This window comes from Phyllobates terribilis, unplaced genomic scaffold (assembly GCF_046119375.1).
Source record: "Phyllobates terribilis strain yellow unplaced genomic scaffold, ASM4611937v1 Scaffold_5__5_contigs__length_657084704, whole genome shotgun sequence".
NCBI classification, from domain to species: Eukaryota; Metazoa; Chordata; class Amphibia; order Anura; family Dendrobatidae; genus Phyllobates; species Phyllobates terribilis.
Window position 1 is genome coordinate 120,562,642 of NW_027362765.1, and position 23,458 is coordinate 120,586,099.

Consider the following 23,458-nt stretch of genomic DNA (forward strand, 5'->3'; position numbering starts at 1 on the left):
GCACCCCATCACTCTCCTTCTTGGTCAAATAGCCCTTACTCAGCCTGAAGGTGTGTTTGGGGTCATTGTCCTGTTGAAAAATAAATGATGGTCCAGCTAAACGCAAACCGGATGGAATAGCATGCCGCTGCAAGATGCTGTGGTAGCCATGCTGGTTCAGTATGCCTTCAATTTTGAATAAATCCCCAACAGTGTCACCAGCAAAGCACCCCCACACCATCACACCTCCTCCTCCATGCTTCACGGTGGGAACCAGGCATGTAGAGTCCATCCGTTCACCTTTTCTGCGTCGCACAAAGACACGGTGGTTGGAACCAAAGATCTCAAATTTGGACTCATCAGACCAAAGCACAGATTTCCACTGGTCTAGTGTCCATTCCTTGTGTTCTTTAGCCCAAACAAGTCTCTTCTGCTCGTTGCCTGTCCTTAGCAGTGGTTTCCTAGCAGCTATTTTACCACGAAGGCCTGCTGCACAAAGTCTCCTCTTAACAGTTGTTGTAGAGATGTGTCTGCTGCTAGAACTCTGTGTGGCATTGACGTGGTCTCTAATCTGAGCTGCTGTTAACCTGCGATTTCTGAGGCTGGTGACTCGGATAAACTTATCCTCAGAAGCAGAGGTGACTCTTGTTCTTCCTTTCCTGGGGCGGTCCTCATGTGAGCCAGTTTCTTTGTAGCGCTTGATGGTTTTTGCAACTGCACTTGGTGACACTTTCATAGTTTTCCCAATTTTTCGCACTGACTGACCTTCATTTCTTAAAGTAATGATGGCCACTCGTTTTTCTTTACTTAGCTGCTTTTTTCTTGCCATAATACAAATTCTAACAGTCTATTCAGTAGGACTATCAGCTGTGTATCCACCAGACCTCTGCATAACACAACTGATGGTCCCAACCCCATTTATAAGGCAAGAAATCCCACTTATTAAACCTGACAGGGCACACCTGAGAAGTGAAAACCATTTCCGGTGAGTACCTCTTGAAGCTCATCAAGAGAATGCCAAGAGTGTGCAAAGCAGTCATCAAAGCAAAAGGTGGCTACTTTGAAGAACCTAGAATATAAGACATATTTTCAGTTGTTTCACCCTTTTTTGTTAAGTATATAATTCCACATGTGTTAATTCATAGTTTTGATGCCTTCAGTGTGAATGTACAATTTTCATAGTCATGAAAATACAGAAAAATCTTTAAATGAGAAGGTGTGTCCAAACTTGGTCTGTACTGTACATTAGACAGCGCCCCGTAACCTTACAATAGACTGCACCCCGTTACCTTACATTAGACCGCGCCCCGTTACCTTACATTAGCTTACCTTAGTCCGCGCCCCGTTACTTTACCTTAGTCTCTGCCCGTTACCTTACAATAAACCGCGCCCCGTTACCTTACATTAGTCCCCTCCCTGTAACCATACATTAGTTTTCCTTGGTCTACGCCCCGTTCCTAATGCTGACTGCAGGTTCGCTTCTGTTCACACAACGGCTTCCCATCATCTCCTCATACTCACTGGCTGCATTCTTATCACAACGTAAACACACAAAATAGCCGCTTGTGGCGAGGGCAAATGCCACGTACAAGTCACCCTATGAAAATGATCTACACTTTTTAGAATTTTTAATACTTTTAGTTTCTTTCTGCCGTCATCCTTTATGATAACTGCAAAGAAAGCGAACGTAAAAGTATTCACATCCCATCTACTACGATGTGCAAGAGACAAGTCATCGACCACCGGAAAGCGAAGACACTGAGGCTGTCACTGAGATAATTAGTTCTCCCTCAAATCCCAAAGTCCCCGTCAGTCCTGGAGTCCTGTTCTGTCATGGCGTGTCAGGTCCTGGCAAACAAAATGGCTGCCATTGTTGCTCCCAAAGTCCTTATTGGGGGTGTGTATAGGGGCTTACACCTGGTTATAGGAGGTGTGGGTGTGTTACCAGGGGTGTAACTATAGTGGGTTAACCCGGCCCTGGAGCCCCAAAAGGTCCCTTCAGCCCAGGAGACTCTGCAGGACTCAGAGTGACCATACAGTGGCAGCCATATTGATTTCAACGTGGCTGACTCCAGGATGAGGGCCATTTATTGGGATTTGTGAGGATGAATTCCCGTCCTGTTATATAAACTTTTACATGTCCGTTAATGTTTCGTTGCGCTGTTATGTTTTAATGGATTAAACGTTTTCTCCATAAACTTTTGAGGTGTTTTTTTTATTTGTAACCCGGGTGTTAACGTCTCATTATAAAGCCGCCCCCTCCCCTCCTCCTTTGTTGCTGCCATTTTCTAGAAACAGCAGAATAGGCAGAAAGTGGAGCTGTTGCCCCTAGCAACCAATAAGAATCAAGCTTTCATTTCTCCAGGGAGTGTGAGTGGGTGAGAGCTGTAAGCCGATTGGTTGCTCCATTTTGTTTCTGCATCATTGTTTTTTATTTATTTTTATTAAGTTCCGCCTTTTTTTGTAATAGTTTTTTTCACTTCCTGAAAAAGAAATTTTCTAAATTCCAGAACTGCGTTGATCATATGCGGCCATGTCCCTGTCATGGAGGACTTGGTACATGAGGGCAGACAGGATGTCACCCGGCTCTACCTAGAGTCCCGAGGATCAGATGGGACAGGGGACGTTGTGCAGCTGAGGACATGAGGCTGTGTGACGGCCGGTGGTGTCAGCCCGCTCAGCCCTGCAGGAACAGGTGACGGTGAGTTACAGGGGCCGCACAGCGACAACAAACACCAGAGTCCCGAGACTGCCAGCTGCACCACGCCCCCCTCCTACCACGAAAGAGTTAAGAATTCTCCAGGGACACGACACGCCCCCATCCTCAGCACGTGACCCAGCCGGCGAACAACAACAAGAGCCAGCCAATGGGAGAGCAGGGTCTGGCCACGTGCCAGAGAGCAAGGGAGGGCGGGGTCTTGTTGATGTCTGGCGGCAGCCAATAGGAAGAGATTTGAGTTGGGAAGGCGGAGGAGGGCGTGTCCAGTGCTGAAGGCGGCAGTGTGGGCGGGGTCCCGGTGCGCGCTCTCCGTTGGTCGGTTCTCTCCCCTGCCCCTCCCCCTTTCTTCTCTGGAAGATGGCGGCTTTGAGCACCGGAGGTTTTGACAGAGCGGGCGGGAGCACCGGGGTTCCGCTCCGCCTTCACCAACCTGCAAATCCGGCCGCCCGTATCGAAGAAACGTCGCAGAATCTAGGAGCCGGTGCAGAAAGAGCTGAGGTGCGAGGGGGAGGGGCGGACAGTACACCGCTACACGCCACACCCCCTCATAGTGTCCCCGAGGGCCACACACCCCCTCATAGTGTCCCCGAGGGCCACACACCCCCTCATAGTGTCCCCGAGGGCCACACACCCCCTCATAGTGTCACCGGTGGCCACACACCCCCTCATAGTGTCACCGGGGGCCCCACACCCCCCTGCTCGTGGTGTCACCAGTGGCCCCACACCCCCCTGCTCGTGGTGTCACCGGTGGCCCCACACCCCCCTGCTCGCGGTGTCACCGGGGGCCCCACACCCCCCCTGCTCGCGGTGTCACCGGGGGCCCCACACCCCCCTGCTCGCGGTGTCACCGGGGGCCCCACACCCCTCCTGCTCGCGGTGTCACCGGGGGCCCCACACCCCCCCTGCTCGCGGTGTCACCGGGGGCCCCACACCCCCCCTGCTCGCGGTGTCACCGGGGGCCCCACACCCTTCCTGCTCGCGGTGTCACCGGGGGCCCCACACCCCTCCTGCTCGCGGTGTCACCGGGGGCCCCACACCCCCACTGCTCGCGGTGTCACCGGGGGCCCCACACCCCCCCCTGCTCGCGGTGTCACCGGGGGCCCCACACCCCTCCTTGTAGTGACCCCGCGAATCACTGCAGATAACACCCTACATCCCCTCTTGCACCATCTGCACAGCAGAGTCCTCCCTACTCGTCACCTCCAGCATCCGTGTATTCGCCCAGTGGTGTTATCGGCAGGGCTGTGGAGTCGGTAAGCCAAACTTCCGACTCCATGACACCGACTCCCTCATACATGGCTCATGTTTAGTGATAAATTTACTGTAGCACAGATTCATCTCAGCTAAAAGTCTAGACCCTTAGATCAGGAATAGGACAGACATCTATAGGACATTTCATAACTTTCCCAAATTCTAATGAAAAAATATTCTCCACAAACTGCATTGAACTACTGTACCCAATTTATTATATATTTTAGGAGTCGGACTTGGTCCATTTTATGCCGACTCTGACTCCACCAAAATGGACTCTGACTCCACAACTCCGACTCCACAGCCCTGGTTATCAGTCCTGCTGAGACCTGTAGTGCCACAAGAGATCACCGCCGACAACTTTGTCACCAGTTTCCTCAAATATAAAACAGCAAGACATGTCCTCAGATGCTATATGAGACTGTGACCATTGCCGATCGTCTGACTCAAAAAGTCTCACATGGAACCTGGTGTTTTATATTTGGTGATCTCTTGTGGCACTACAGGTCTCAGCAGGACTGATAACATCACTTGGTGAATACAATGATGCTGGATGAGAGAGGACTCCGCTGTGCAGATGGTGCATGTGGTGATATTGTGTGTTAGGTATCCCTTGTGATCGGTGGCTTTGCCTTGCTCTCATCTCACTCGTGCCCTGTGCCCTGGTACAACCAGTCTGCATGTTTCGTACTGAGGCCTGGGGTTAACCTCTGATTTCTGGGTTCTCTCGATTGTGAGCTCCTGGGCACAGATTCCGGTCCAGTTTTTCACATGTTACTGTCCACCTGCAGCCAGTACCAGATCCGTGAGCCACGTCCATGAGAAGAGCAGCTGCACCACATCCAGTATCCCAGCAGCACCATTCTACACTAATGGAGTCAACCCCACGGCTTCTTCACAGCCTCTGCTTGCAGTCTGTGAATGGGAATGCACATGTAAATATCCAGGTGCTGAAAGCACTGTACAGACTTTGTCTCTCACAGCTGAGAGTTTGTTAAAATTGTATCTGGTGCAGACGATCCTCTGTGAGCTAAACAGCCTGGACTCCAGACCATGTATCTCACCTGCCCTGATACATTGCCACAAACTCTCAGCTATCAGAAATACTAGGTCTATGGAGCTTCTCAGTCTCTAGACTTAAAGGAGTCCATTTCCCATTCACTGACAGCAAGCAGAAATGTGAAATGAAATTAATCACAGTGTATAAGACAACTGTGGAGCTTTTTATTATGCAGTGATCTCATTTGATGGGCAAATTGAGTTATGCAACTTTCTCTTTAAAAGGGTGACCCGGGCGTACGGACGGGATCGTGCGATCATGTGACATCACCATGTTTATATTCAGGTTTTTAGAATCCACACTCGCCCCACCGCACGTTTCGTTTTAGTTCCTGCTCAATTTTTGAGTCCATGATATACTATGGCTGTGTAGAGGGTCCTGTGTGTACCGTGTGTGGAGAGTCCTGTGTGTACTGTGTGTGGAGAGTCCTGTGTATTATTATTATTATTATAGCGCCATTAAAGCGCACCTGTCAGCAGGATTGTGCTCCGTAAATTACATACACTGTCAGGTGGGCGACATTACACTGATTAAAATGATACCTTGGTTGATGAAATCCGTCCTGTTGTTGTTGTGTAATCTTTACTTTCAGTTTGGAGATAATGATATGCTTGTGCTTCGGTGCGGCGTGGGGGAGGCGCTCTATATGGTGCTCTGCTTACATATTCATCTGTATGCTCTTATGGCAGGTCACTGTTCGTTCAGTGACCTGCCTCCTATTTTACCTAGCCCCGCACTACTAGATGCATTATGTAAAATAGGAGGCAGGTCAGTGAACGATCAGTGACCTGCCATAAGAGCATACAGATGGATATGTAAGCAGCGAACGAGAGAGAGCGCCCCCCACAGGCCGCCCCGAAGCACAAGCATATCATTATCTCCAAACTGAAAGTAAAGATTACATAACAACCACAGGACTGATTTCATCATCCAAGGTATCATTTTAATCAGTGTAATGTCGCCCACCTGACAGTGTATGTAGTTTACTGAGCACAATCCTGCTGACAGGTGCACTTTAATTCTGTGGCGCTATACATGTGAAAGGGGTATACATAGCAAACAACAAGTACAATAATTTGAACAAAACCGAGTCACCGATTGTTACAGGAGGAGCGAGGACCCTGCCCGCGAGGGCTCACAGTCTACAAGGGATGGGTGAGGGTAGAGCTGGTCGTGCAGCGGTATGGTGGTTACTGCAGGTTGTAGGCTTGTCGGAAGAGGTGGGTCTTCAGGTTCCTTTTGAAGGTTTCCACGGTAGGCGAGGGTCTGATATGTTGGGGTCGAGAGTCCCAGAGTAGGGGGGGATGCACGGGAGAAATCTTGTATGTGATTGTGGGTAGAGGAGATAAGAGGGGAGTAGAGAAGGAGATCTTGTGAGGATCGGAGGTTGTGTGCAGGTAAGTACTGGGAGACTAGGTCACAGATGTATGGAGGAGACAGGTTGTGGATGGCTTTGTATGCCATGGTTAGGGTCTTGAACTGGAGTCTCTGCGTAATGGGGAGCCAGTGAAGGGATTGACAGAGGGGAGAGGCGGGGGACAGGTGGATTAGTCGGGCAGCAGAGTTTAGGATAGACTGGAGGGGTGCGAGAGTGTTGGAAGGGATGCCACAGAGCAGGAGGTTGCAGTAGTCAAGGCGGGAGATGATGAGGGCGTGCACTAGTGTTTTTGCAGATTCATGGTTGAGGAATGTGCGGATCCAGGAGATATTTTTGAGTTGGAGTCGGCAGGAAGTGTAAAGGGCTTGGATATGTGGTTTGAAGGAGAGATTAGAGTCCAGGGTTACCCCAAGGCAGCGAGCTTGCGGGACTGGGGAGAGTGGGCAGCCATTGACTTTGATGGATAGGTTGGTTGGGGGGGATGAATGAGACGGTGGAAAGATGATGAATTCTCTTTTATCCATGTTAAGTTTTAGAACTCTAGCAGAGAAGAAGGATGAAATAGCGGACAGACATTGTGGGATTCTGGTTAGTAAGGAGGTGATATCAGGTCCGGAGAGGTAGATCTGTGTGTCATCAGCATAGAGGTGATACTGACAGCCGTGACACTCTGAGCTGTCCTAGGCCAAAGGTGTAGATGGAGAAGAGCAGGGGGCCTAGAACTGAACCTTGGGGGACACCGACAGATAGGGGGCAAGATGAGGAGGTGGTGTGTGTTTGGGAGACGCTGAATGTCCGGTCTGTTAGGTATGAGGAGATCCAAGATAGGGCCAAGTCTTTGATGCCAAGAGATTACAGTGTCGGTAGTAAGAGGGAATGGTCCACTGTGTTAAAGGCAGATGACAAGTCCAGGAGGAGGAGGACAGAGTAGTGTCGCTTGGATTTGGCAGTTAGTAGGTCTTTTGTGACACACTATACGGTGTGGAGGGTCCTGTATACAGTGTGTAGAGTGTGAATTTAGTGTACACACCTCCTACTCATCATAAACACTTGTGGCCACCAGAGGGCAGCAGAGCAGATGCGTAAATAAGATGGTTGACATTTTTTATTGTCTTCCCCATTTCCAGAGTTACGCTTCTCCATTCTTATATTACAATTTGACAGATACATTCCAGGGTCGATGCCCCCAAATTAAGTCAGCAGCACAGACCAGTGAATTACCTCTGTCTGATCTCATCTTCAGGTCTCTCTGTACTACAACAACGTCAGAACGTCATTTCACTTTGGTAAGATGCAGGATGCGCCATCCGAGCAGTACCAGGACCGCTTCCACGGAGCCCTGCCATACCCAAGAGCAACAGCATCCGGGTCGCAGCCTGTGCAAAACCGAACCCAACCAACATTACCCTCCATTATTCCTGTCCCCAAACACAGGTGAGGGAAGGGTGCACCCTTGTATTGTCATTTTTGCAATTTCCCATCTTAATCACTGGAATAATCTAGGTCTATTGCAGGGAAATGTTTACATTCCCTGATTCCCAACTCTGCTTTGTGGCAGTGAACAGAAATATTGTTTACTTGATACCAGTTGGTGAGAAGTTGGCTTGGACTCTTGATCTCATGTCTGTTTTCTCTCCAGGCTTGATGAGGCGATCGCAGCAGCCGCTCTGACCAGCCTGTCATCGGGGCCTTTGGTGCTGCCAGCAGGAACAGGTATCTATATACATCTATAGCTTTTACACTGTAAAGGGGGAGTTTACCCATCAGTGCCCTGCCCTGGCATGGCATGACTACTGCCCGGCTGCTTCCAATCTTCCCTTCTGGTAATCTGTTTAGCCAGGGAACCCCTACAGCCAGTTACTGATCTGAATTGTATATGGCACAACACCACTGAGACCATTAATTGACTGCAGGCCCCGCGTGACCACTGCAGTCAATTACTGGCCTGACTTTTATATAGCACAAGACTGCTGAGACCTTTCATTGACTGCAGCGGTCACATGGGGACTGTAGCCAAGGTACACAGAAGACGGGAGGGGAGGTTTGGCAATAAAGCATTTAAGTGTACATTATTTATTTAGTTTAGCTGTGCTGCCATCTGTGTGCAGTTTTTTCATTAAAAGGTTTGTCCAGGTTTTTCATGAAATTCTGCAGTCGCTCTATGTGACTGCTGATTTGTGACCTCACATTGCACGCTGTGAGGATTCTCCTGTGCTGGCGGTGAGACTGAGCAATCATGTGACTTCAAGCATGCAATATGCATTCCTCTGGCTACATTCCGACTAGACGTGCATGGCCTCACTCAATTCACTTGTATTGAGTGAGATCGCGTATGTCTAGTCAGAATGTGGCCCGGGAGTATGCATATCGCATACTTGCGGACATATTACCGCTTGCTGTCGCCAACGGCATCGGAAAATCCTCACAGCGCGTGCTTTGAGGATTGAAAAGTCAGCAGTCACATTGAGTGTACCGCAGACTTTTGGGAAAAACCTACACAACTTGAATTTACACGCAGTAACTGCTAATGGCCTGCAGATGGAGCTAGTCACACATTACTCACACTGTAGCTATGCCACCTAAGTGATGATGTTAGGGTGCACAAACCTTTCATCTCTTCCTTTTACGTATCCCAATGAAGAACCCTAGAATTAGCTCATTTGAGGTGAATGATAACAGGAAACAATAGACTATTTAGATGTTATTGTGGGAAAAAAGCCATTAACTTCATAGCAATAAGGCTTTAGGCTTGGTGTCCCTTTTAACCTGCATCCATGACTTATTATAAGTTTTTGTACTGTTTTAACCCCTGCGTTCCTGATCCATTTACAGGATGTCACAGTGAACATTGCATGGAGAACGCCATCAATTCATCAAGCTCAAGCAGTTCCAACAGCTGTGAACTGTATATGTCCATACCTTCCACGCCGTCCCCTCCGCTGCAGGCCGCACCCTCCTTGGCATGTGCCGATGCCGGACTAGAGGACTCTGACACCACTCACTTTCTGTTTGGTGAACCTGTTCCCCGGAAGAGGAAGGTAACGGCACAAATATTTCTTTAATACCACCTCCATTGATCGATATTGATGCCTTCACATAATAGACCAATCTTGAGATCTACATTCCGTTCCTACAGAACTCGGGGAGGCTAATGTTCCGCTGTCTCTGGAAGAATTGCGAGAAAGTTCTCAGCACATCTGCTGCAATACAAAAGCATATCCGTACCGAACATCTGGGGTGAGTGTGATAATGGGGTGCAGCTTTTATATTGACATTGTCCGGCTGCTCGTCCTTAGAAGCCAGTCTGTCTCAGGCTTTCAGGTGAAGGCTTAAAGGGATTGTACGAGGTTTGGAATTATGACTTAACCATTAGATAGGGGCAGGGCTGTGGAGTCGGAGTCTGTGTCCATTTTGGTGGAGTCAGTATAAAATGGACTGATTCAGACTCCTAAAATAATAAATTGGGTACAGTAGTACAATGCAGGATGTACTGTAAATTCTTTCATAAGAATTTGGGAAAGTTATGAAATGTCCTTTAAATGTCTGTTCTGTTCCTGATTTAAGGATTTCGGCTTTTAGTTGAGATTAATTTGTGCTGCACTTTATGTACATGCTCAGTAGTGGGGCAGTGCTGTGGAGTCGGAGTCAGGGAAATTGAGGAGTCGGAGTCTGTGGTTTGGCTTACCGACTCCACAGCCCTTCCCGATCATTAAGGATCTGACCGCTGATTCCGGGACCCTTGTGTAAATGGATCGGTGGTCGATCATGTGCACTTCTCCATTCATTCTCTGTAGGACCACTAGCGATAATCAAGTACAGATTTTGGCTGGTCTTCGGCACTCCCATTAAGAATGAATGGAGCAGAGGTGCACATGGTCGCTCACCGCTCCATTCACACAGGTTATTCAGAGCCTAAGTTCTCGGGATCTCTGGGGGTCCCGACGATTGGGAAGTTATCCCCTAGCCTATGGCTAGAGAATAACTACTAAAGTTGGTACAACCCCTTTATTGTCGATTTGATAACCCTACAACATCGAAACCATTCAAGGTTTTTACACAGATTGTTTATTAGCAATATCAGAAGTAACTTGTCATATACAGGGCCTTGCAAAATAATTCCCCTCCCAAGAACGCTGCAAGTTTATCTACATTACAAATGACACTCAAGTCACAGATTTTCCTTAAATTACATTAACGACCCCCATCCACATTACAAGAACATGAATGGGACCCTCCAATCTTCAAATGAGTATGGGGTCTCTCAACTTTCACCCACAGATGATGTAAAGGGAAAGAAAGATTGGGCATATTGAATTCAATCACTTAATCCCATTGTTCTTAAGGGAGATAAGCTGTAGTCAGAAGTCAAAGTCTCTGGCTGCAGCTTACACCTCTCTCCTTATTAGTTTAGTTGCAGAAAAAGGAGCTGAATACTTTTGCAACTCTCATGTAACACAGCCTTATCAGTCTGCTCACCTGTAGTTTATGTTCTACAGACCCCGTGCAGAACCAGAGCACAATGACGGTGAAGAAGACTTCTACTACACCGAGATGGACGTGAATGTGGACACACTGACAGATGGACTATCCAGTCTGACTCCCACGTCTCCTACCACCACCGCGCCCCCTCCTCCCTTCCTTTGTGCTGGGTCCCTCGGAGCTGCCAACAACATGGAGCTGCCGCTGGTATCTCCCCTCAGTTTGTCGGCCCCCAGCACCCTTTGCCACGTGCACTCCGACCACGCCTATCAAGTGAGTACACCTGTGCACAGCCTTAGGGCTTTTTCACACGTCAGTGTGTCCGGTACATGTGGTGACAGTTTCCAAACGTACTGGAGACGCTGACACATTTAGACCCATTCAAATGAATGGATCTGTGCACATGTCAGTGTGTTTCCACGGACCGTGTGTCCGTGGGCAAAACATGCTGACATGTCCGTTTTTACCCACAGCACGGGCCGAAAAACGTTCCACACTGATGACACACGGATGACTTCTGTGTGTCATCCGTGTGACACGTACTGGCGCCTGGGAATCAGCGGTAGTTAGCGCTGTTCCCAAGCGCCGGGTGCTGAAGCGATCACTCATCATTGTCCCCTGCTGGCGCTGCGATCAGCGCTAGCAAGGGACAATGTTTTATTCTGCTGCCGATGTCTTAAAAAGCTGTAAAAATAAGAATAAAATAAACAAATCAATATACTCACCTGTCTTGAAGCGACCACCCATGCCGACGAGCCGGGGAGAATGACTCACTGCAGCGAGTGGGCCCCGGAGCTGCGCTGAGCTCATGAGCGGTGTCCTGTCACTCACTGAGCTCAGCGCAGCTCTGGGGCTCGCTTGCTGGAGCGAGTCATTCTCCCCGGCATGAGCGGTCAGATGGTTTACTGCGGGGAAAATCTTCAGACAGGTGAGTATTACGATTTTTTTTATTTTATTCTTATTTTTATACCAGGACACAGTGGGAGCAGAATACTACTCTAAACAATGCCCCTTGCTCGCGCTGAATGCTGTTCAGCACCCGGCGCTTGGGAACAGCGCAAACTGTACCACTGATTCCCAAGCGCCGGTACGTGTGATCCTGATGCGACACACGGTTGCCACACAGGTGGACACAGATATCTCCGGTACTGGAAATATCCGGAAGGCTGAAAGAGGCCTTAGTGGCGATGGTCATTCTGATCTGGGTTGATCTTCTCCTCTTAAAGGGAAATCACTGACAGCTGCCATAGGTAAATGACTTATCACACTATAGGAGCTTGCCACTTTCCAGCTATGCTGCAGTCTTTCCCTATGTGCCCTCACTTCACAGTGTCAGACACAGGTTTTATGGCTTCTCCTCCTGTTCTGCCCACAGGCTCCTTCTCCTGTCAGCGTCTCCTTTACATCCAAGGTCAACTTCTCTTGGCAGTCTCCTCCGCCCCTGCTCATCAAAGCTCCCCCAGTAAGTATTGCCTTTACTTCAATAATTAAAGGGGTTTTCCAGCAATAGTCTAAATAAAACCTCCACGCAAAACTAACTCATCTCTTGCAGGGCTTGAGGGTAATGGAGCACCTAGGTCACCCTGCTCCTTCTGTACCTGCACTAGGTATAACTTTGTCTGGAATGACCCTTTAACCACTTAACAACGAACATTGTACGTTTACGACACTCATCAGAAGAAGATGAATGGAGCGGGCTCAGCTCCATTCCCAGCCGATGATGGCTGTGTTATTCAGTCATCATGTGCCTCAAACAGCTGCCAGTGGAGCGGTGCTCTGACTGCGGCTAATAACTTGTTAAATGTCGCTGTCATTCTCAGACAGCGGCATTTATAGAGCGTGGCCCATGGGGTGTGCTGTTCTAACCACTCATCACCCACCCACTCCCTCATAACATGATTCCGCTGCACTGCTGAATAGCCATGAGTTGGGGCCTGGCTGAAGACCACCGTGACGGTCAAGATGGTGCTCTTGTGAACACTAGCCTTTGGTTGGCATTCATAGGAAGCCATGATTTGTGTTATATACTGTGGTACCGCTGTATATACAGTGGATACGGAAAGTATCCCCTGTGATACGGAAAGTATTCCGACCCCTTTAAATGTTTCACTCTTTGTTTCATTGCTGCCATTTGGTAAATTCTAAAAAGTAATTTTTTTTTCTCATTAAAGTACACTCTGCACCCCATCTTGACTAAAAAAAAAACAGAAATGTAGAAATTTTTGCAAACTTATTAAAAAAGAAAAACTAAAATATCACATGGTCATAAGTATTCAGACCCTTTGCTCAGTATTGAGTAGAAGCACCCTTTTCAGCTAGTACAGCCATGAGTCTTCTTGGTAATGATGCAAGTTTTTCACACCTGGATTTGGGGATCCGCTGCCATTCTTCCTTGCAGATCCTCTCCAGTTCCGTCAGGTTGGATGGTGAACGTTGGTGGACAGCCATTTTCAGGTCTCTCCAGAGATGCTCAATTGGGTTTAGGTCAGGGCTCTGCCTGGGCCAGTCAAGAATGGTCACAGAGTTGTTCTGAAGCTACTCCTTTGTTATTTTAGATATGTGCTTAGGGTCATTGGAAAGTAAACCTTCGGCCAAGTCTGAGGTTCAGAGCACTCTGGAGGAGGTTTTCATCCAGGATATCTCTGTACTTGGCCGCATTCATGTTTCCTTCAATTGCAACTTGTCAACCTGTCCCTGCAGCTGAAAAACACCCCCATAGCATGATGCTGCCACCACCATGTTTCACTGTTGGGATTGTATTGGGCAGGTGATGAGCAGTGCCTGGTTTTCTCCACACATACCGCTTAGTCTTATCACCAAAAAGTTCTATCTTCGTCTCATCAGACCAGAGAATCTTATTTCTCATAGTCTGGGAGTCCTTCATGTGTTTTTGAGCAAATTCTATGCGGGCTTTCATATGGAGAGGCTTCCATCGGACCACTGCCATAAAGGCCCGACTGGTGGAGGGCTGCAGTGATAGTTGACTTTGTGGAACTTTCTCCCATCTCCCTACTGCATCTCTGGAGCTTAGCCACAGTGATCTTAGGGTTCTTCTTTACCTCTCTCACCAAGGCTCTTCTCCCACGATTGCTCAGTTTGGCTTGATGGTCAGGCCTAGGAAGACTTCTGGTGGTCCCAAACTTCTTCCATTTAAGGATTATGGAGGCCACTGTTCTCTTAGGAACCTTGAGTAATGCAAAAATTCTTTTATAACCTTGGCCAGATCTGTGCCTTGTCACAATTCTGTCTCTGAGCTCCTTGGGCAGTTCCTTTGAGCTCATGATTCTCATTTGGTCTGACATGCACTGTGAGCTGTGAGGTCTTATATAGACAGGTGTGTGCCTTTCCAAATCAAGTCCTATCAGTTTAATTAAACACAGCTGGACTCCAATGAGGAGTAAAACCATCTCAAGGAGGATCACAAGGAAATGGACAGCATGTGACTTAAATATGAGTGTCTGAGCAAAGGGTCTGAATACTTATGACCATGTGATATTTTAGTTTTTCTTTTTTAATAAATTTGCAAAAATTTCTACATTTCTGTTTTTTTTCAGTCAAGATGGGGTGCAGAGTGTACTTTAATGAGAAAAAAATGAACTTTTTAGAATTTACCAAATGGCTGCAATGAAGCAGAGTGAAAAATGTAAAGGGGTCTGAATACTTTCCGTACCCACTGTAATATAAATAATAATAATAATATAATAATAATAAATCTAAACTCCAGAATTCCATTTTTTTTTTGTCCTCACAACTCAGCAAAAAATTCAATAAGAAGCAATGAAAGCGTCGTATCTACTCAAACACGGTATCAAAAAAAAAAATGTCAGGTCGCTTCGGAAAAAATCAAACTCTCACACAGTTACACAGACCTCATATTGAAAATGGCGACACAAGCAATTTTTTTTTCTCTTACAAATTAAAAAAAAATGTTTTTCACCACTTACCAAACTTCCATAGTTTTTTTTTTTATCGCCGCAACAGTACTGACCTGGAAAATCGTATTACATGGTCGTTGTTACTGCACAATGAACGCCATAAAAAGAAATGAAGAATCACTTTTTTTTTTTTTGCAATTTCACTTCTCTTGGAATTTTCATTCCTATTTTGCAGTACATTATATGATAAAAATTAATAACGTCATTCAAAAGAACAAGTTGTCCGGCAGAAAATCAGCCCTCACATGGAAAAATCAGAACGTTATGACTTGGAAAAAAGGGAGGGAAAAAAACAAAAAATGGTCCGGTCCTTAAAGGGCTAACTGCATGTATGTAAGCCTGCATGAACACAGAGGCCGAGAGACATTCATGGTGGAAATCAGTGTGACACTAGGTTTACCGCAGTAGGATGTGAAGAGACTAGAGATGGTGCGAGTCGATTCACAGGACCCGGTCCAGTGGCCACGTCATTAATCTGTGGCCATCAGACAGGAGCCGCCTCCTGCCTGCCAGTATCCGCTGCACAGCCCAGCGCGATGACATATGTGCGCAACGTTTCACTAGGTCGGACGATAAAAGATTCACAGGGCTACCGTCTGACAGCAATAGGCCACTGATTTGGTCACTGGTCTGCAAATCGATTGGATAATTTGTAGAAGAGACCTACTGGATCCCCCAGGGCTTATTTTTGCAATATTTGATTTCTTGCCTTTCGCTGTAGGTTCGTCCCACATTGAATATCAGTGAGAAAAGGCCGCAGATCCTGACCGCCCCACCGAATATAAAGCAAGTGCCCGGCACTCGGTGAGCAGCACAATCTCCTTCGTCTGTGTCTCTGTTATGTGCAGTTTGGTGTGCCTGTAACGGGGGCTAGTCGGTGGTGTGATGTGACCTGTCATGTGATTGCTGCAGCTGCTCAAGCAAAATCACGCTTTACGTGTCCGGCAAGTATCTTAAGGGCTTACCAGAGGTCCGCCTCTGATCCAGGCCACGTATTCTTCCCTCTTCCCCAGGAAGCCTCGTGGGGAAGCAAAGAAATGCCGAAAAGTGTACGGGATGGAACGGAAAGACATGTGGTGCACTGCCTGCCGCTGGAAGAAGGCCTGTCAGAGATTCATAGACTGAGGGCTGCAGCCGCTAAACCTCAACTGCCCCTAGGGGGCGCAACTGAGCTTTTGAATTTTTCACCCCTCCCCTCTAAAAACTCAGTTTTATTCCCAGCCTTTTGTGCAAAGCTCCCGATGATTCAGGACTGTTGTTATACACCCAATATTTTTATACATTGACTGCATTTCTTTTGTATGGTCCGGAGCTTGCCCCCTTTTGGGCTGGACCCCGCCTAGATGGCCATGAGGAGGTTCTTCTCAGGTAACGCGCTGCCGGGTTTCTGAGATTCCTTTTGGTGGACTGTTCAGCGAGTGCGAGAAGACGAGCTTTATTTTTGATATTATGAAACGAGGAGTCGGGTTGTACGGGGCAGGGCTCAGAGAGGAAGGGAGGGATTGATGTGATTTTTAACTTTTTTTTTCGGTTTCCCCATTTTTGTAGGGTGGTCTTAAATTTTTGCTGCACTATGCTTTGCACTTTTTGGAGGCTCTGTGGACATGGAGGGGGCCATACAAGCTTATTCATTACTATCTTATTGCTCATACAACTGCAGGTAGGGGAGAAATACTAGGGTTTGGCTCGCTTGCAGATGGGTGAATTTAAAGGGGGTACTTAGCTAGACCCCCAAAGGCTACGCTTTTTATGATTACCATGTCGTAAAATGTAATATCTGAAAAATCCCTTTTGATAGTTCTCCCGGTGAACTGTTCCCGCACAATGGCTGCCATGCGGTCTCTTAAGGAAGTTTTTAAACCCCTTTGCAACCCCCTAAAATTTTCAAGACAATCTCATTGATGCATCATATATCTCTCTTTTTAGTCAGTCCTTTCTTTCCTTGTTTGTCCCCGATGATGAAATATGACAAGGATTACAAAGATATATATTTCTATCTGTCATCCAGCATGACTCTGAGAGAAGGATCTCCTTTTATACCAGAAGCGGCAGCACTGTAGTCCAGTCCAAATAGCTTGTGCTTGGTATTGCAGTTCCTCTCCATTTGCGTGAAAGCGGATGCGTTACAATACCTGACACAACCTGTAGGCGAATGTGGCGCTGTTTCTGAAATAACAGCAGGTCCTTCTTTACAATCCTGCACAGCCTTGAGGAGAAAAACAAAGATGGCAGCTATCTTCTTCCCCGTGCTAAACACCAAAGTCCTCCAGTGTAGCCACTGACTGCATACATGGCTTAGGAAGTGTATGGAGCTGTTCTCGGCCACGAGAAATATATTTTATCAATAGGACTTAATTTAACGTTTTTAATGTCTCCCCTATAATGCACATGTAAGGAAAGGAGGCTGTAATATTTCTCCCCTACCTTACAGGAGTAGTGTAATGTAGTGTAACAAATATTATAGAACCCCCTCCATGACCAGTGCAATATAATAGTGTCATACATTTCACTGCCCCCTCCTGTACCATCTCAGGAACTGCAAGGGATGAGAAGTATTGTGCCAGGGCAGAAACGTACCTGGCTATCCCCAAGAATGCCTAGCACAAGGGACCAGGATTTTTTTTTTTTTTTAGAAGTAAGCACATCTGTAACGAGCACATGAGGCTATTGTCTCTCCTTAAAGCATAGAAGAAGAAGCTGGTAAAATCCAAGATTTCCTAAGAGGCACAATTTTGTGATTTAGGTTAATGAGATGCCACTAGCGGGCGCTCGGGAGCTGAAAAATAAATCCGTATCATGAGCTCCCTCCACTGGTGCACAGCCAAAATGTTACTACATACAGTCTGGGCCGAAAGGTGTGAGACTGATACAAATTCTGGGTTTTTTTTTTTTTCTCCATAGTTTGTTGCTTCAGTGTTTTTTCATCTGTTAGTCAGATGGTTTTATGGATGCTGAAATCCAATTATCAGCATTTCATAAGGTTTTACACCTTTTACTGACTTAATATTTACTGTGTTATCCCTTATTTTTCATGGCTTCTCCCTGGCAGCTGGCTATCTGCTTCTGGGCCAAATCATGACTGATGATCGCCGTTCTTATCTCATCAGTGCTCGGAGTTTATCACAATTTCTGTGATTTGTTTGTCCTCCTGTTCTTTGAGGATTAGCCACAGGTTCTCAATGGGATTGAGATCTGGAGAGTTTCCTGGCCATGGACCCAAATTGTCAATGCGTTGATCACCGATCCACTTAGTTATCACTTTTGCCTTGTGACATGGTCTCCATCATATCGCAAAAAAGCATTGATCCTCACCAAATTGCTCCTGGATCATTGGGAGAAGTTGCTTTTGGAGGATGTTAGATCCGTGTTCTTGGGACAAATTGTGAGTGAGCCCCCTCCATGGATGAGGAGCCCCCACACATGAATGGTCTCAGGATGCTTTACTGCTGGCAGACACAGGACTCATGGTAGTGCGCACCTGTACTTCTCCGGACAATCATATCCTGAGTCTGAAGGGGGCTACATCAAGGAAAATAACTGCAGGAAGTACAGGAATTGGACTGCAGAGAACTGGGGTAAAGTAATATTCTCTAATCCCATTGAGAACCTGTGGTTGATCCTCAAAAAGTGGGAGGACAAACAAAACCACAGAAATTGTGATAAACCCCAATCACTGATGAGACAAGAACGGGCTGTCATCAGTCATGATTTGGCCCAGACACCGATATCTGGCTGTCAGGGTGAAGGGTAGAAGTCAGATTTTATGAAAACCAAAATTTGTGTCAATCTCAAAAATTTTGCCCACATCTGTATTATATGTCTGTTATGGGAGGCAGAAGATTTGGCGCTCTGTATCAGAAAGCAGCTCTAACCCCTATAATCAAATATATCAATCATCACATAATTGTGACCCTGCTTCGATGTTAGAGAACACAACGATTGGTGCACTTTAATCCACCGTGTGCAAGTGTTTGCGATGGCATTGCTCACGGTGACCGGTGGTTAGGCCATTGTCTCTGTAGCTTGAGAGTTGATAGCAGTGATCTGATTGGTTGGTGCGTGTAGAACCTTCACTTTTGGGTTCCACTTGTTATAATCATCGTAACGTAAGCATTGTCTGTTGCTATGGCAACTGACCATTGACGTTACTGGTTTGCTTCCATAGTAACCATTATCTGCTCAGCTCTAGGAGTCCCTATATACTGGGAAATGGAAGGATCGGGTGACGGTGCGTCTTATGTGTCGTGCCATTTGCATTTTTCAATAGGAAACCATTGTGGGGATTTTTACAGCTGCGCCACTACCGCACAATAAACCGCACATGCATTGTTTTTATTTTCCTAGAAGCGATAGTTGGTGCATATGTCCCCAGCCTGAGCGATGTCCCGGGGCGGCAGCAGACTTGATTTCAGGCATCTATGGAGGGAAAGATTTGTATCTTTCTTCTTACGGTTTCAGTAAGGTTACTATTTGAGGAAGATTTTTTTGCACTTGTAAAATTGGGCTAGGGCACAAGCACAGTAATGTATGCAGATCATGGTTAGATGTATTGATCTGGAAGGTGCAATACCCCCCCACTCAGCCATGTGGGGGGCAGTGTTACTCAACAATCCAAGGGAAGGCCGGGGTGGGCAGCCACACAATGCTTTAATCAATTTGCACTTGATCATGTGATTAGTTGAAATCTTTTCTTTTTCAGAGGAGAAGGGAACATTCTGAGTCTCCGCCATTACTTTTGCACAGTCTGGGGAAGAAGTTGTGTGTGTGGTGGTGGGGGGGGGGATTTTGGCATGTTTCTATATTGTGTACCCTGTGCTTTGTGTTTTAAAATTTAACCCCATTGCAGGAAGCTAGATTTTGGGGACACAGAAGAAAGGAGCAAGGTTGTTTTTGAAGATTGGTTGCAGCACCATAGAAATCTGGTATAATCATTGGGGTCTTTAATTTCCTCCTGGGTAACATATTTGACAACTCTCTCATCCTTATCATCTGATTGCATTTTATCCCCAGACACTAATATACAATATGGTAGTTTCCATGCGGGAAATCCTGCAATTTCATTTAGTAGCAGTACCTGTTAACAATCAGTAGATGGCGATGTTGTCAATGCCATACATTGAGAATGTTGTGTACTAGGGAAGAGAAGCCCGTCATTTACAACCTAGCAGGCCATTGACTTTATAGGATTGCCACCCAATCCGCAGGCACTGCCGTGGTTGCACAATCACTTTTTTTTTTTATAGCACATATAAGCTATACGTAATGGTGTCAAATATGGCATGAATGTGGATATTTCTGCAACTGCACGTGATCCACCTATAATCTAATGTCGATATCTATCTGAATATTCTGCATCCGTTATGTCTAGAACTAATGGCAGCAATCATGGATTGCATGACTGGGGGTTCTGTCATTTCACCCTTCCTCCTTTCGTCATCACAATGCCAAAACCAGACTGATGGGGGCAGTGTTGGATGCAAGATTCATAGGCGATGTACGGTGCCATCATGCCATGTGTGATGTGGGCCATTGTGCTAGAGCTGCCTGGCACTGTAACGGATATTTCACAGACGGGGTGGGGGGATATAGCACCATGCAGCGTCCGAGGCACATTCCAAAGTTACATGAAGCAAAAAGTAATGATATAAGCTTTATTTTATAAAAAAATTCTTGCACTAAGTTTGGCCTGGAAAATAAACATGCCATAGATAGAGGTGGTGAAAGGGGGCCGGGCTGGTATATGCACTAGGGATGGTATATTGTAGCCTGCAGGAGGGGCACCACGCTACTTGTGCACAGGATGTAGTGTCTGTGCCCGCAGCAGAGATGTACGTCCTGGGGGAGGGAGTCCTTACTTGTGAAATGTAGGGAAAAGGTGTAGGCTGTGTAATTGTTTCTTCCATATGTGCGGCTGTGACTGTTTGACAGTATACACACAGCGCCACCTCATGGAGACTAATGTGCCAAGCACAGAGCTAAACCTTTTGTCAGTTATCCTGGTAAAAAAAAAAAATAAAGATTTTTCTTTTTGTAATTTCTGGTTTATATTATTTCCTTCCAGATACATACAGTGGGGGCTAAAAGTCCTTAAAACCTCTTGTAAGGCGGAGTTCACACGTGCATTATTTGAGGTTTTCTGTTCCATCATAGGAGCAAAAAAAAAAACCTAAAAATGATCAGAGTACTGACACAAAACAGTGGTGCTGAATGGACCCCCTTGATTTGTGTTCATGGATGGGTCGACCACTATTTTTTTAATTAAATGCATGTAATTGGGGCTAAAATCATTTTTGCAGTTGGTTTTCATTAAAATATGTTGCACTATTTGCTTTCTATGTTGCCATGTCTATTGCTCGCTGTAGAATGAGTTAGCCAAGAATCAGTCTGTGAGTTCTCTATGACAGTCTGACTGGGGAGCTTGTAACGTATCTGGCTGACTTACAAGTGCTTCTCACTAAATTAGAATATCATCAAAAAGTTACCGTATATACTTGAGCATAAGCCGACTCCTGGTATGCATGGCCCCCTCATCCCAATCCTGGTATGCATGGCCACCTCATCCCCAGTCCTGGTATGCATGGCCCCCTCATCCCCAGTCCTGGTATGCATGGCCCCCTCATCCCCAGTCCTGGTACGCATGGCCCCCTCATCCCCAGTCCTGGTACGCATGGCCCCCTCATCCCCAGTCCTGGTACGCATGGCCCCCTCATCCCCAATCCTGGTACGCATGGCCCCCTCATCCCCAATCCTGGTACGCATGGCCCCCTCATCCCCAATCCTGGTACGCATGGCCCCCTCATCCCCAATCCTGGTACGTATGGACCCCTCATCTCCAGTCCTGGTACGTATGGTCCCCTCATCCGCAATGCTGGTATGCATAGCACCCCTCATCCCCAGTCCTGGTATGCATGGCCTCCTCATCCCCCAATTCTGGTATGCGTGGCCTCCTCATCCCCCAATTCTGGTATGCGTGGCCTCCTCATCCCCCAATTCTGGTATGCGTGGCCTCCTCATCCCCCAATTCTGGTATGCGTGGCCTCCTCATCCCCCAATTCTGGTATGCGTGGCCTCCTCATCCCCCAATTCTGGTATGCGTGGCCTCCTCATCCCCCAATTCTGGTATGCGTGGCCTCCTCATCCCCCAATTCTGGTATGCGTGGCCTCCTCATCCCCCAATTCTGGTATGCGTGGCCTCCTCATCCCCCAATTCTGGTATGCGTGGCCTCCTCATCCCCCAATTCTGGTATGCGTGGCCTCCTCATCCCCCAATTCTGGTATGCGTGGCCTCCTCATCCCCCAATTCTGGTATGCGTGGCCTCCTCACTGCACACACAAAAAATAAACACTTATACCCACCTTCCTTCCTCCCTCACCTCTGCTCCAGCACTGCGTCCTGTTCTGCTGCAGCAACTCATGTCAGCATCTGAGCAGCGCATGGCGTCACTGCCATGCGCTCTCAGATGCTGATGTGATCTGCCAACATATTCACTCCTCTCCACGCCGGGACTATGTGCATGGGGAGGAGTGAATATGCATTCTCTTTAGTAGCGAGTAAAGAGAATGAATATTCATTCTTCTCCATGCCCATGGGAGTGTAGAAGAGGGAATATTCATTTCCCTATAGCAGCGAGCACACGTGGTAGCTGCAGCAGCCGGCTTACTGCGTGTGCCCCGCTCCTCCGTCGCCACAACCCCCCCCTCCCCCCATTATCCACCACCGGAATTTTTATATACTCGAGTATATACCTGAGGGGGGCTTTTTCAGCACAAAAAATGTGCTGAAAAGCTTGGCTTATACTTGAGTATATACGGTAATTTATTTCAGTTCTTAAGTACAATAAAGTGAAACTCATATATTACAAACAGAGTGATCTATTTCAAGTGTTTATTTCTGTTAATGTTGATGATTATGGCTTACAGCCAATGAAAACACAAAAGTCATTATATCAGTAAATTAAAATAATTAACAAAAAACATCTGCAAAGGCTTCCTACTTGTTTAAAAAGGTCCCTTAGTCTGTTTCAGTTGGCTCCACAATCATGGGGAAGACTGCTGACTTGACAGATGTCCAGAAGGCAGTCATTGACACACTCCACAAGGAGGGTAAGCTACAAAAGGTCATTGCTAAAGAAGCTGGCTGTTCACACAGTGCTGTATCCAAGCATATTAATGGAAAGTTGAGTGGAAGGAAAAAGTGTGTTAGAAAAAGGAGCACAAGCAACCGGGATAACCGCAGCCTGTAAAGGATTGTTAAGAAAAGGCCATTCAAAAATTTGGGGGAGATTCACAAGGAGTGGACTGCTGCTGGAGTCATTGCTTCAAGAGCCACCACACACAGACGTATCCAGGACATGGGCTACAAGTGTCACATTCCTTGTGTAAAAGCCACTCATGACCAATAGACGCTAGAAGTGTCTTACCTGGGACAAGGAGAAAAAGACCTGGACTGTTGCTTAGTGGTCCAAGATGTTTTCAGATGAAAGTACATTCTTCATTTCATTTGGAAATCAAGGTCCCAGAGTCTGGAGGAAGAGTGGAGAGGCCACAATCCAAGCTGCTTGAGGTGTAGTGTGAAGTTTCCACAATCAGTGATGGTTTGGGGAGCCATGTCATCTGCTGGTGTAGGTCCACTGTGTTTTATCAAGACCAAAGTCAGC

General features: G+C 47.0%; 1 protein-coding gene across 1 annotated transcript; it reads left to right on the forward strand.

Moving 5' to 3' along the window:
* The first annotated feature begins 2,940 nt into the window (after nt 1-2,940).
* SLC2A4RG (SLC2A4 regulator) lies at nt 2,941-20,835 on the forward strand. The gene is made up of 9 exons (XM_073682875.1): nt 2,941-3,196; nt 7,631-7,821; nt 8,027-8,100; nt 9,220-9,425; nt 9,524-9,624; nt 10,884-11,139; nt 12,242-12,328; nt 15,523-15,605; nt 15,815-20,835. Exons 1-9 carry the CDS (start codon nt 3,056-3,058, stop codon nt 15,924-15,926), a joined length of 1,251 nt encoding a protein of 416 aa, XP_073538976.1. The 5' UTR covers nt 2,941-3,055; the 3' UTR covers nt 15,927-20,835.
* Nucleotides 20,836-23,458: the final 2,623 nt, after the last annotated feature.